General features: G+C 34.1%; 1 protein-coding gene across 4 annotated transcripts in view; it reads right to left on the bottom strand.

Annotated features, from left to right (window-relative positions):
- rtknb (rhotekin b) overlaps positions 1-12951 on the bottom strand; it is a 33395-nt gene extending 20444 nt beyond the window's left edge. The window contains exons 1-10 of one of the 4 annotated variants that reach the window (XR_009267879.1): positions 12386-12951; positions 9046-9245; positions 7871-7932; positions 7699-7752; positions 7509-7626; positions 5995-6222; positions 4639-4733; positions 4261-4367; positions 4037-4165; positions 3593-3755 (exon numbers count right to left, since the gene is read on the bottom strand). Coding sequence is in view for 2 of the 4 variants with exons in the window: in XM_058757830.1 (XP_058613813.1) it covers positions 3593-3755; positions 4037-4165; positions 4261-4367; positions 4639-4733; positions 5995-6222; positions 7509-7626; positions 7699-7752; positions 7871-7932; positions 9046-9245; positions 12386-12496 (1267 nt within the window). In the remaining 2 variants the exon portion in view is untranslated. The remainder of the gene's footprint in view (positions 1-3592; positions 3756-4036; positions 4166-4260; positions 4368-4638; positions 4734-5994; positions 6223-7508; positions 7627-7698; positions 7753-7870; positions 7933-9045; positions 9246-12385) is intronic. The other 3 variants (XR_009267880.1, XM_058757830.1, XM_058757832.1) reach the window with 3 other exon arrangements.
- Positions 12952-14487: the final 1536 nt, after the last annotated feature.

The following is a 14487-nucleotide window of genomic DNA, read 5'->3' as shown; positions in this document are numbered from 1 at the left end:
CAAATCAAAAGGAAAGTACAACAGTAAATCTTAAATCAACAAATATGATTTTAACATGAATAATTCTATTAAATAATGAATTGAGATGGACAATGTTTGAAAAGAATTGATGCTTAACTGCGGAATGGATTTCTGTGGAACAACTTAATTGATCGACAACCCTTATATTATATAACCTTACTGATTTTGTGATATACAAGTAACACTCCCATTCCTGATCACTCATTGTTGTTAGTATTGCACTCTTTGTTGCATCTCAAGTGGCCTGTGCAAGAATGAAGGCAATGCTGTTCTGAATAAGTCTGTCATTGTTCTTTGTTTTGCCTAAGATACATTTGAACAAAAAAAAACAACAAACTGACTCAAATCAAACTGACAACCAAGAATAGTGAATAAATTGATTTGCTATTACCCAAAAGAGCCACACCCTCAGTTATTTCTGTTTTCATGTGGTATGGATTCATATTTGGTTGCTTGGCAACAGGGAATTTTTGACATTCGAAAAACCAGCCTTGCTAATTTGTCTAATTCATACATAAATATCTGAAGAGGAATAGGCAGAAGAATATGGGTTATTTCAGAAGAATAAGGGCTGTACATAAATGTACAACAAAAACTGTGGGAGAAAAGCAAAGAAAAAAAACAACCTGCATACACAGCCAAGTAAACACCACCAGAAAAATGAAACTCTGCGAGCTGGAATATTCTGGCAGGTTAATGTCACCTACAACCACAATGCTTCTTTTAAATCAGGCATTGTCTAAATTTTAAAGACAATACGTGAAAGAAATTTTTGGGTGAATGTCAAAATTTACATAGCTGAGTGACAGCTGATTTTATTGCCAGTGGGACTCTAATATCTAGAGGCTTCAGTAACATTCCTTGTCAATTGCAAAAACCCTCATGTCACTAATGAATGTTTTCACATTCATTAGAGGCTTAACAACTGACGAAGAATATTGGCAGGGCATACACTGTATGTGACAAGAAGTCACATACAGAACCACACAAAAAAAAACCACACAAAAAAACAAGGACATTTTGTAACAACTTGCATTGCATCAAGTAGGCTGTGTAAGCATCTGTGTTTGCTCCATAGATGAAACAAACAAAAAAAAAGTCATACAATAATTACACTTTTTTTTTTCGTTTTAATCTGGTTTTCTCACATTAAGTTCAATGCACTTTTTTCGAATGCATTACAGAACTGGTTTACATCGGGGAAAAACTACTTAAGTATCAATATTTTATCATCTCACTCTTTGTCTCTCTCTGACCTACTTTGGCTCATAATTTACTGTATTGTTATACCTTATTCTCACGTTCTCGTCGCTTTCAAAAGCCATTAAGGAAAAATCCAGTTTGATCTAGATTTTTAATGTCAGTGATGACAACACTGTCCTTCAAGCTTATCAGTTCCTCATACCCCAAAGAAGTGGTCATGCACGTGCAAATATGAACGCAAACCTGTGCAGTTATGCATGTTTACTTTTATGTTATTATCATGTTTATCATATCAGCAGATTATCAGAATGTCCCTGTTGAACCTTCTTATTCTTTTATCACTTTCTCAGGCCAACGTGTTGAAAAATAAAAAATCTCGCAAATGAAACCTCACCATATCCAACTGTTGCAGTCACTGCACAGTATTCCACGTGCAAAAATAAGTCTTTGCTTACTAAATCACAAAAGGAACTTTTAAAAAAAGCAGTTATGCAAAAAGTAAATAAATCTAGTTTAAGCTTCCCAGAAATAACAACAGATTTCACAATAGAAAGAGTAAATGAATCAAGCCTAACTGGTCTCAAAACCTGTCGACAACACGCCAGATTTGAAAACAACAAGGCTGGATTCCTTGTCAGTTCAAGGTCACATGTAAAAAAAATTCTTACAAGTGCAATACCTTTAAACTGTCACTTATTTTAACCTGTCGTAGACTTTCTCTCATTTGTGTTTTTGTGTGGCTCTTCCAGCTAAATAAATCAGTTCAATGCTTAGTGCTAGAAATTTTGGACTAGAGCGCTAAACTATAAATACAGAAAAACGGCCTTTCTATGGAGTTAATCTTTTATAATTCAAACATCTCCATAGTTAGCAAATACATATAATACAAGACAATATATAACGTGTACTAATGAAACAGAAGGTCACAATATCTTGCACTTATTTTAGTATGAGACACTAAATTATCTTCCAAGATAACTCATTTTAAAACATCCACCCACATTTGTTTATGTTTCTCTTTTGTTCAAGAATGTAACTTGGTTTTGGCATTTGAAATCACAAGGAAAGTTTGAAAAGTAAATCTTTAGGGGTGTAAATTTCATTTGATTCCTTCTAATGCAACAGCAACGACCTTTATATATTTCCATTATTTTTAATTCCATTAAATAATCAATTAAGATGGACAATATCTGAACATTCACAAGTTTAATTGCAAAATGGACTGCTATGGAATTACTGAATTGACTGATAACGCTTATATTGTAGAACTGATTTTATGTTATATAAGTTTTATATTTCAACTTCAAGTGGCCTATATGTTCAGGAACGTAGGCAATGCAGTGCTGAATAAGTCTCTCATTGTTCTTTGTTTTGCCTTAAATACATTTGAGGAGGATTTCTTATAAATGCAGTTTAAAAGGTTGCTAAATCAAACTCACAAAAAAAAAACAAAGAAAAAAAAAGAAGCTTTTAAATCAAATTGACAAACAATGAATAGTGAGTAAACTGATTTTTTGTCAATCAAACGAGACATCCTTCTGTTAGTTCTTTCTAAATACAATAAATCTCAATTATGGGATGGACTGATGCGTAGCTGCCTAGAAAAAGGCAATTAATCAATTGTTTATTAATTAACATGAGCTTTGCTAACTTGTCTGTACGGTGCTAACTTGGTTAGCCTTGCTAATTTGTGTAAAAAAGGTTTATAAATTCATATATATATATAAAAAAAAATCCAATTAAATTTCTGGAGATGGAAAAGCAGAATTACAAGTCAATTACTCATACTGTCATTCCAAGTACAACCAAAACTATGAGGAAAAAAGCAAAGGGGGAAAAGGCAGTAGCAATACAAACACAGCCAAGTACACACCCACAAAGAGTGAAAGAATACATTTTATCCAATGCAACTTTAAGATTGCAGTTAAGAAAACTGGTCTTTTTTTAGGAACAGAACAGGTACAATTAGGACTGTAGGTACTGGACTGGTATCGTAAGTCCATCTATGACTGCAGTAAACACACACAGCATATCAGAGACACTGTTATTTGCATACCACACATGTCAAAAAGTCCACACATTTTGTTTTTCGGTCCCCTACAATAAGGAAATCTGCAAAGACACTGCTATGATTTTATTTTTTCAGGATTTCCGCATGGACATACCAGTGGTTGCACAACAGCAAAAAATGTTTTAGTTAAACTGTAGTTCAAACCATACTGTATTAGAGCTGTCAAATAAACCTATAAATATAAATACATTAAATAGATAGATAGATAGATTTATTTAGAGTTTATGATCCATTTATGTTACTGCTGAAGTGATGATTTGAATTGATTTTGTGCATTCTGGGAACTCTGGTACTCACTCATGTCATAGAAATGCTGCCAGAAGGCTTCCATCCAGTTATGTGTGTCTTCAGATGTGTGCGTGACAATTGTGTATGTGGTCTCAATACCACTCTGGTTTGTTATGGCGATAGTGTGAGTATGTAGAGCCGGATCTCTCTCTGTGGCACGCACACGGGTGTCCTAAAGCAAGTATGCACACAATTTGGTTTTTAAGACCAGGTGTAAACAATAATTACAATTGCACAACAATTCATAGTTTGTAGTCGGTGGGATCAATGCAGCAAACAACTTCCAAAACCACGTAGGCTGTAATACTGGATTTAAAACCACATGCAGGCAGCATATCTTTTTACTGGAAAAATTTCCATAACACAAATATAATCAAAGACAACTTGGCCCTCTGTTGACTACGAGATGCAACTACAACTGTTCTATAAGACAAATGTTTCAATACTCCTCACCTTATTAATGGGAATAGTGAACAGTGGTGTCTCTAAAGAATCTGTATCGTCTTGCTGCTGGTAACATTTTAAATCGGACCCACTCAGGACACTGTGGACATCTCTCCAGTCCTCAGGATTGCTCTCTGACTTGGGTACAAAAATATGTGGAAGATGGCTGAATAGGTATTTTGGAAATGTTGATTATTTCTTTTTAATTAGAGCAATGCATCATATTTACAAACCCGAATTCTGAGTTTTCCACACATAACAACTTGAGTCATACAGAGAGGCTGGGCCACGAGCCGACAGCACATGTTACCATAGAGCGGCAACCAGAATGAAGAGTCCTCTAAAATACACATGAGAACAAATAAAATGAAAATGAATCAAACACAAACATGCTATCATGTGCATAGAAGTCCAGTGCAGTCTGAGTTAACACATCTTTAATAATCCAAAAACCTTGTTTATTCCCATGATGAAATTGTTGGAATCAAAATCTAATTTAATTCCCATTTTCATTTTCTCACACTTTTGGACTTAATATGTAAACACAAATGTTCATATAATAGGCTGTGTTTAAAAAGTGCCGGAAAATGCTGAATAAAGAGTTTTCTTACCTGTGTCTGATATTGTCAGGTCATGTGTTCGGAAAGAGTTCTGTACGTGGCACAGGGTCAGAGATGTGTGGGCCAGGCGGTGATATTTAGGGCCCCTGAAGACAAGAGGTGATATCGAGGGCCTCTTTGAGCACAATTACATTATGCAAAGAATGTTTTGAACTTAAACAAAAGAGTCAGTTATGTTCCGATGAAATTGCTGTTAGAACATTTAGAACTGACATTAAAACTTTTTTGAGTTGAAGTACACAGTAAATACAAAGAATCAAACAACACTGATGCAGTTTTAATAAAGTGAATCCTTAGAGGAAAAAAAACAAAAAAAAAAACATGTTCAGGTCATGTTTCATTCTAAAATCCAAAGAAAACAAAGAGGAATTTTCACTTGAAAATAGTATACTTTTATATATACAGGCTGAATGAAGTATGATAACGTACCCTTGAAAAATAAATAAATATGATAAAACATAATAATAATAATTTCAAATTACAGTCATCACAAATTTTTCTACCTATTAACAAATTTGGTCCACGGTGAAAGGACAGGTCTTTGAATGTTTTTCCATACTAAAGCAATTACACGTTTGGCTTGTAATAAACTAAATCTAAATCTATATGCTTCCGCATGTTTGCATTTACAGAAACACTTTCAGGATATACAACGCAAATTCTTATTGGATTTAGATGTTTTATAATTCATTTGGTTTGTAATTCATTTTAGGGTCAGTAATGATTCTGTAATGTAATAGTGAAAAATATCCTCTCTCAATAGATATTTTGTTATTATTAAAATCGGCAAAGAATACAGGCAGTACAATTAATAAAACTATAATTATGTATAATTACTTTACAATTAAAATAATTAAATAATAAGAATGAAAAAAAGATCAATTATTTTAAGTGGTGCTTTATTCTTATGAACATAATGACACAACATATAATTCTTAAAGATAAAAAATAGAAGTATGAAAGTATGAAACATGCTTTTAACTATGAAAAATGACCCAGACATGTTTTTGACAGGCTTCATGAGATTCACCCTAAAAATATGTAATTGGTTTCAACTTCTCTCACCATCCATATTTTTAGTTTTCTTTGTTGTGCTTTTTTGGCCTTTTTCTCAGACAGGCTGAATGTTAAGAAAATAAACAGTCAAGGTGTGTCTGTCTGTACTGACAGTCACTAGGGATGCGTTTGTTTCTGTTTGTGAAATGGTTTCGGCAAACATAGCCGAAGTGTGAGACCGTTTCTACATTTATCACTCTCCCTGTGTCATGTATCTGTTTGTACACCGCTTTGGTATGTGGAATAGTATATGTTTTATGTAATGACATGTATGCTATACTGCCCCCTCACCGTACAGACAGAGCAGGCAGCAGAACCGGCGATTCTCCTCCGGGTGAGCCGGTTCTGCTGCTGTGGGAACTGCAGGAAGCTGCTGTCTCGAAAGTTGCCATGAACTTCTTACTGGAGGCACTTCCCAGCCGGCTCAGCCTCCGAGTGGAGAAGCCCATGCTGAATTCCTCCTCCACACAGCAGCTGTAGAGCTCCACCCGCAGGTCAAAGCCTGGAGGTACATCAGTGCTAGGAAGACGGGATATATGGAAACTGGACTTGAAAAAAGAGCTTTATTATTTTATATTAGTTACAGAGATTTAAAAAAAAAAAAAAAAAAAAAAAAATTTTTTTTTAAATGTTTCTGAAAAAAGTCTCATGCTCACCAAGGCTGCATTTATTTGATCAAAAAACTATATTGCGTGTGTACAGTGCGTGTGTGTGTGTGTGAATAGTTCATTTGCAAAAATAGATAACTCCAGTAAATAGATAATTCCAGTTAATCTCAAACAAACTGCAGTTAGGTTATTTTGATTAGGTTAAAAAAATAACTAAAAATACAACTAACACAATAAAACACAATAAAAACATGATAAAATAATAAAAAACAAGATTTATGAAAATTTGTTATCTGTTTTTGCAAATAAACTCTTCATATATACACACACACACACACACTGTACACACACAATATAGTTTTTTGATCAAATAAATGCAGCCTTGGTGAGCATGAGACTACCAGTCAAACGTTTTTAAAAAGTAAGATTTATAATGTTTTTTTAAGAATTTTCTTCTGCTCACCAAGCCTGCATTTTTATTTTATTTTTTAAATACAGCAAAAGCAGTAATATTGTAAAATATTTTTACTATTTAAAATAACTGCTTTCTATTTGAAAGTGGTGGAAGAAATTCTAGAAATTCTATTTAGCAAGGATGCTTTAAATTGATAAAAAGTGATAAAGACATTTATGTTACAAAAGATTTCTATGTCAGATAAATGCTTGAACTTTCTACTCAAAGAAACCTGAAAAAAATTCTACTCAGCTGTTTTCAACATAATAATAATAATAAATGTTTTTTTGAGCAGCAAATCAGAATGATTTCTGAAGGATGATGTGACTGGAGTAATGATGCTAAAAATTCAACTTTGAAATCACATACAAAAAAAGGTAAAAGTCTTTATTGTTACTTTTGATCAATTTAATGCATTTTTTCTTAATAAAAGTTTTAATTGCTTTCAAAACATATCTTAAGACCCCAGACCTTTGAATGGTAATGTATATTTACAAAAATATATAAAACAAAGTTTACTTTTTAAAAAAAAAATTTTAAATCTATTTTCTGACAGACAACAAGTAAATTTAAGTAATCAACTACTATAACTAATGAATATGACATGATGAGATATTGACTAAATTTTAAATTGAAAAATTTGAAAAGTCTAATTTGTAATAAAGACCATTTTGGAAAGGACCATTTCCATTTTGTCCATGAATATCAGAAGGATAAAAGAAAGTAAATGAAGAATGTCTTACAATATCACTGGTTCATCGAAACAGATGTCTGTGAGCGTCCTGTCCACTATTACGAGATCTGTATCATGAATCTCTGTCCCCAGCAGCAGCAAACAGAACACGGCACACTGGTGCAGCTCTGAACAGAGAAAAGGAGAAAGTCAGTGAAAACCTGACCGATTTTGTGGTCATACAGATTAGTCAAACTCACCTCCTTTGTTTTTAAAATACTCGGAGTCTTTCCACATGAGAGGAATACGAATATCTGAGGATAAGTCATGCAAATAGAAAAACAAAAACAGTTACAAATCAAAGCAAATAAATAAGATATAGTATAGTGATATAGTAAGTTGTTGCACTAGTCTCTGTGTGTGTAACCTCACCTGAAATGGCTACTTTTCCAGTACAAGGTAATCGCTCATCAACAGACCCTCCATCAGATGACCTAAAAACATTCAATCAATGGATCAGCGGCTCTGTTCCAGACATAGTGAGCTGCCTACAAAGGCAACATTTTAAGTGCACTTACAACAAAACAACTTCAACAGTTAAGCATCATAATTGTTATATTTTTATTGATATTTATTGATATTAATTCCAAGATATAAAGTCAGAACTGTGAGATATGCAAGATCGCAAAATCACAATTCTGAGAAAGAAAATTTGCCAGATGTTAAAGGTGCTGTATGTAGGATAGACACCGAGTGGTTGAACTAGGTATTGCAGTCCAAATTCAAAATAATGGAGACGGTTATTTTCACCTGGCCCCTCCTCCCCAGACTTGACGCAAACGCAGGTTGCCAGATTAATAACATCAACAGGAACGAGCGCGCATGAAGATAAATACAATTAAATACGCTGTGTTTTCCGCCAACTGGCAACCCGCGGTGCCGAAATACAATTGGGTAAACTGGCAGTGGGCGGGTTTCACAAACCATAACAATCACAGACATTCCGGGCCGGAATGCACATTTTCAAAGGAGAATAACTGACTGTAGCATTGTTTTCAGATAAACAAGTATGTTAACTTAGCAAATATCTGCAAACATATTATGGTATTTTTATGCTTTAGTAGAGTCAAAATCCTACATACAGCACCTTTAACTTGCAATTACAAGACATAAATTTATAATTCTGAGAAGAAAAGTCGAAATTATAAGATAAACTTGTGAGGAAACAGGTCAAAATTGTGAGATGAAAAGTTGCAATTACCTTAAAGTTGGAATTTAAAAAACTGAATTGGGAGAATAAACTCAGAATTCTGAGAAAAAGAGTCAGAATTGTGAGATATAAACTTCAAATTGTGAGATTTAAACTCAGAATTTTGAGAAAAAAGTCAGAATTCTGAGTTTATATATCACAATTCACTTTTTTTTTTTTTTTATCTCATGGCGGAAATGGGCTTCAGTAATAATGCCATAAAATATGGAAATCATTGGTGTGTTGAGAAAGTTTGTTTTAAGGAGACACTGAGATGCTATTTACAGTACTCTATTGCTATCTATTCAGTTCAAATCATTATACACCTATACTCCAACCCAGTGACTCCATGATATACCTCCGTCCTGCTCTCAGCATGGCCTGGGCTTCCTTCATGCGCTGCAGCTGGGTCATGAGGGCCAGTATGCGGCTGTTGGATGTGAGGAGAGTCTTGGAAGCTTCCAGAGCCTGATCTCTCTGAGAACATGCAGCTAAAAGCTTACAGGCCCCTTCTCTGATCCTCACCTCTCTCTCGATCCGTCTCTGAACCTCGCAGTCCTGCAGAGAGACGAAGAAAGAGCAGTCATAACCTCAGATGATACACCCAGAACCATTCACCGACCATCCAATGCATATAAAAAACAAAAAAATTAAATAAATGGAAAAAGTTTCAATCTGGTCATCTGGAATATATTTTATATATATATATAGTTTGTTCATGACCCATATCATATGACCTTATTGTCAAAAGCGTACAGGATAAGCATGTCTTTTGTTCCATGTATTTAAGTTAATTTAAGATAAAGCTTTAGCTCCAGAACGTGCAACATCATTCAGGGTATTTTTGTAAGTATGTTAAGCCGTTTGTATAGATTAGCATGAGACATGTTGTTACACGGGGTTAATTTTGTCACATGCTCAGCTGACTTGTATTAACTTGCTTGTGGAATTGTGTAAAAATTAAACTTGTTAGTTGCACTTAAATAAATTGACAATTTGACTATGTATAATATTGGTGATATTACTGTCTTTATAGCAGTGTTGTATTATTAACGAAAAGTATAACTGATAATATAACAAAAATTTAAAATAAAATAAGCTGAAACAATATAAATAAAAATATAATATAAAATGTAATATTTTATAATTAAATATAAAGTATAAAACAAATATTTAAAAAAAATTAAAAATTACTCAAATGTAACCAAAATTAAGAGTAACTTCAAAAATTAATAAATACAATAATAGTATATAAATACTACCAAAACAACACCGCTTAATAGTCCTAATTCTTTCGATTCTTTTGAGATTCATCCCAACGTGCAACACAGTTTGCATTCATACAAACCACAACCTCACGTCTGGTCTCACACAACCAAACACTATGCAAAAGCAGAGGACAGTTTTGATAACATTCAGCCAGCAAGAGAAACAAAGTCGAACACAAAGAGCTAAACAGCACTACAACAAAACCCTCTGTTTGTTTTCCATTTCTGAATTCATTCGCCGTTTATTGTCAGCATGTATCCAGTCAGTAAAATATCTCTTTAATCTGTTTACAACCTCTCAACTGTGACGTTAAGAACCACAGTTATGTAAGAGGAAGTAATCTCAGTGTACGAAGATTAACACAAATAAGTGCATACTGATGTTAAAGGGATAGTTCACCCAAAAATGAAAATTTGATGTTTATCTGCTTACCCAGGGCATCCAAGATGTCCTAAAAACCAAGAAGGTTTTTAACTCAAACCGTTGCAGTCTGTCAGTCATATAATCATATAAAAAAAATCACATAAATACTGTTCAGTTTCACGCACAAACCGATCGTTTCGTGTCTTAGGACATCAATGTATCGTCACGAGCCGCAAGGTTTAATTTGGATTTGTGTGTGCATGTTTTTTTTTCTCCCAAAGATTGTGTGCCCATTGACTGGCATTATAGGACTGACAGACTACAACGGTTTGAGTTAAAAATCTTCGTTTGTGTTCTACTGAAGAAACAAAGTCACCTACATCTTGGATGCCCTGGAGGTAAGCAGATAAACATAAAATTTTCATTTTTGGGTGAACTATCCCTTTAATGAATAAGAAATCTAAAGGTTTAGCCATCAGACACGAATGGATAACTTGGTACTAGATAAAAATCAACTGAATGAAAGGAATTTGCCAATGTAATTCTCAATTTACACTGTCCTCAAGCTGCAATTGAATGCGTCAAAGAATCTAACCAAAAGATCAGATAATGTGGACAGTTTAAGAGCTGATTCAGACTGTAAACTGATAATGTTTGTGCCAAGTACTTCATGCAATTGTGTATTTTGTTTCGGGAACAATGAATCTTTTATGTTTAAATATGAAATTTCTTGATTCAAATAATAATTTCTTTCCCAACAGTGTAATTTATGATGCATTTGACAGAACATCGGCCTATTGTGCAATTGAAGAAAGAGTTCATCAATATTGAGAAAAAAAAAAAAAGAAGAAAATTCTGAGATTTGACTAAATAAAACAATTTCTTCTTTTTACCACAGGCTTTTGAAGGCTTGAAAGATATTGCAATGATTGACTGCTTTTATGATGCTTTGTCATTTTGGAGCAGCGCAGTACTTCACATTCATTATATTGACAAAAGAGCCCAAAAGATTCTTTAGAAATTTTCCTTTTGTGTTCCACAGAATAAAGAAAGGTTACATACAGGTTTAGACTGACATGAGAGCTAGTAAATGAATGGTGAACTATCCCTATAAATGTTCAATTAAACAAAAGCACTCACTAAAGATTGATCTCGGCACACTTCCAAAGAATAGGACGCATGCATTCGCTCTTAAACTATTAGTCCCTTACTAATAATAGGTTAAAGCATGCTGGCGCACGCTCAGTGCCTATTTACTCTGTTAACAGCAAGCATTGTGTATTGACTTGAAATTCCCTCAGGGTCATGTCTTAGAACGATTTCAAACTGGCTTTTGTCTAATACATTAAGACGGCAAATTGACTAATTTTTCATAACTCTATAAAATCTTGCCAGGAAAAAAAATTGCCTTATAAAACTGTCATTGCCATTGTCTAGTCATAAAATATGTTAGATGTAATGTTAAGAAAATAAGCCAGAGCAAAGTTTTATTGCTCAGGCTCATTTTGTCTACAAATTACTTTGGAGAAATAATAACATACAAATAAGAGAAGTGTTGCTACATAATGAGTGCGATTCTTTTAATCGAAACTCAGCTGTATGCTTTGCAAATGGAAGTATACTGAATGCAGAAAAATATCAGTGAATACATGATTTATTTTAAACAATACGTAATGTAGTGTATGATCACAGCAGAGGTGACTTCATGCAATAAATGATTACATAATCCGACAATAAATCTAAACTCCAGAACACAATTCAACAGACACTGGACTCAGATCTTATCAATGGGATGAATGGAGATCTAATGGAAACTTTGGCCATCCATGGCATATTCATATTATACGCCTACTGTACGAAAACAATTGTCTCATTTATGTCATTTGACTTCTTTTAAAGCAATTTAGGCGAAACAACTGAGGCAAAGGTCGCATATACTAACTCCATTCGGTCTCCTGGGATATGAATGAGCGACACCAAGCAGTAAAATGTATCTGTTTCAGTAGTGTTGTGAGGGGTTTGTGGTGGATCTGCGCCTGCGCAGGTGTGGTGCTGCGGCTGCTCACCTGTGCGGAATCCTCCAGCACGCTCAGGCGGAACCGGCCTCTCTTCACCTCCATCTCCATCGCGGATCCACGGGCCACAGTGGCTCTGGAAGTTTGGTTTCTGCAGAACATGATTGCTGTAGGTTGAAAATCCCAACTCAAGCGACCAACCGAAGCGGTTAACTATTGCATTAAAATTAATCCTGTCCCGAATGCTTAAATATGCATCTTAAAAGCGCCATTAGTATAAAATCCTACTGGACATGTTGCAACAACCATGGATAAATAGGGTGTGTTTCCCCCCAGTTCGTGGTATGGGAGGCGCTTCAAGATTTGAACACTCACTGAAACAGCGCCACCATTATTGGGATTTAGTGAACATAACTTTGGTAGGCCGTTAAATGTTTTCTCATTGCACAAAAGGTTTGATTCCGCCAGGGAGCGTATATCGGTTTACAAAACGAATCCTCCATTCAGACGTATCCAAATTTTAGAAAAAGATTTTAATCATTGGAAACAAATGCAACCTAAACAGTATTATCTTTTGATTCTACTAATTTTGAGTATTAATAGCTGAAATCTACAAATCGAAACCCGCACCAGCAACCGCAATAAAAGCATTTTTTAAAAGCCTCACGCTGTAAATACAGACGACCGTGATTGGTCCATTCTGACCTGCGCTGACAAAAGTAACAGGCTCCACATGTTAATGGCGTAAACGAGCAGTGGTTCAACAGCAGCCTGCTTGCAAAACTTTGCACTTGAAAAAAAATGACACTGAGAGACTTTAATGGATATGTCTTTAAAATACAAAGTTACAAATCGAAATACAAGACAATTATTTAGACTCTTTGCCTCAAAGTCCAGCTGGTAAATAAATACCGCCCATTGTATGTTACTTTTGAAGGGACAGTTCACCCAAAAATGAAAATTGTCATTAATTCTTCACCCTCATGTCTTTCCAAACCCGTAAGATCATCCTTCATGGTCGAATGAAGCATAATTTTTTTTCTTTTGTTTGATGAAATCGGAGAGCTTTCTGACCCTGCATGGACAGAAATGCAACTACCATGTTCAATGCCCAGAAAGGTAGTAACATTATAAAGACATTGTTCAAATAGTCCATGTGACATCAGTGTGCATTCCTCTGCTTGTAAACAAATTAATGACAGAATTTTCAGTTTTGGGTGAACTATCCCTTTAATTGCTATTCTATGTTATATTTCTGTGCAATTAAAGTAAAGAATAGCTAAAGAAAAAAAAAGTGACTAACATTATTATTATTATATATTATTTTATGAATCATCAAATTTGTCATTTCTGAATATAAATTATTTCTCATATCTTCAGACAGATGGAAAATTGTTTGAAATTCAACCTTTACAACATACTGTAAATTTTTATTAACATATTTACAAAGACATACAAGTAAAACATCTGCTTGAGAACATTTGCATAAAAACATGAAAATAAAATGTGAACAGCATAAAACTGAACAAAGGTTAGGCTTTGTGACTAAAAGCTGAATATAAAAATGCTACAAATAATGTGGAGAAATGCTAAAATACAACACACAGACAGCATGGAGCTGAAAACAGGACAGTGCTTATTTAAAATGGAGGTTTGTTTCAAAGCTGCTCTTAATACAAAAATAAATTATAAAGAAAGAAAAGTCACTTTCAAAAAAAAAAAAAAAAAAAAAACATACAAAAATGTCATTTTCTGATTTAAAAAAAAAATATTAGCAAGTGATGTAAGAGAAATGAACGTGTTTCTTATTCATAACTGGAAATAAAATGCAGAAGGTCGGGACCAACAAAAAAAAAACAATTCAGTTAGGCTCAGATCAGACATTAATTATAATACAACTTTACATAACAAAAGAGCGCAACAGTATCAAAAACATAACTGAATTAATACTTATTTATACTTAAATAAAATTAAAATAACATAAAAGACATTATGTCAACTGTTACTGAGGTACGTTTCTTGGTAAAAGTGTCTGGGGAAAAACTTCAAATATTCACACGTCTATACACCCGACTGTTTAGTTAGTTGTGACTAGTTCGTTATTCCAACCTTTGGCCTTAATCCATGTCTTCTAGTTCATCAACTTCAGTAAA

The sequence above is a fragment of the Onychostoma macrolepis genome, chromosome 21 (genome assembly GCF_012432095.1).
Source record: "Onychostoma macrolepis isolate SWU-2019 chromosome 21, ASM1243209v1, whole genome shotgun sequence".
NCBI lineage: Eukaryota > Metazoa > Chordata > Actinopteri > Cypriniformes > Cyprinidae > Onychostoma > Onychostoma macrolepis.
This window is presented reverse-complemented; position numbering and strand designations above follow the sequence as displayed.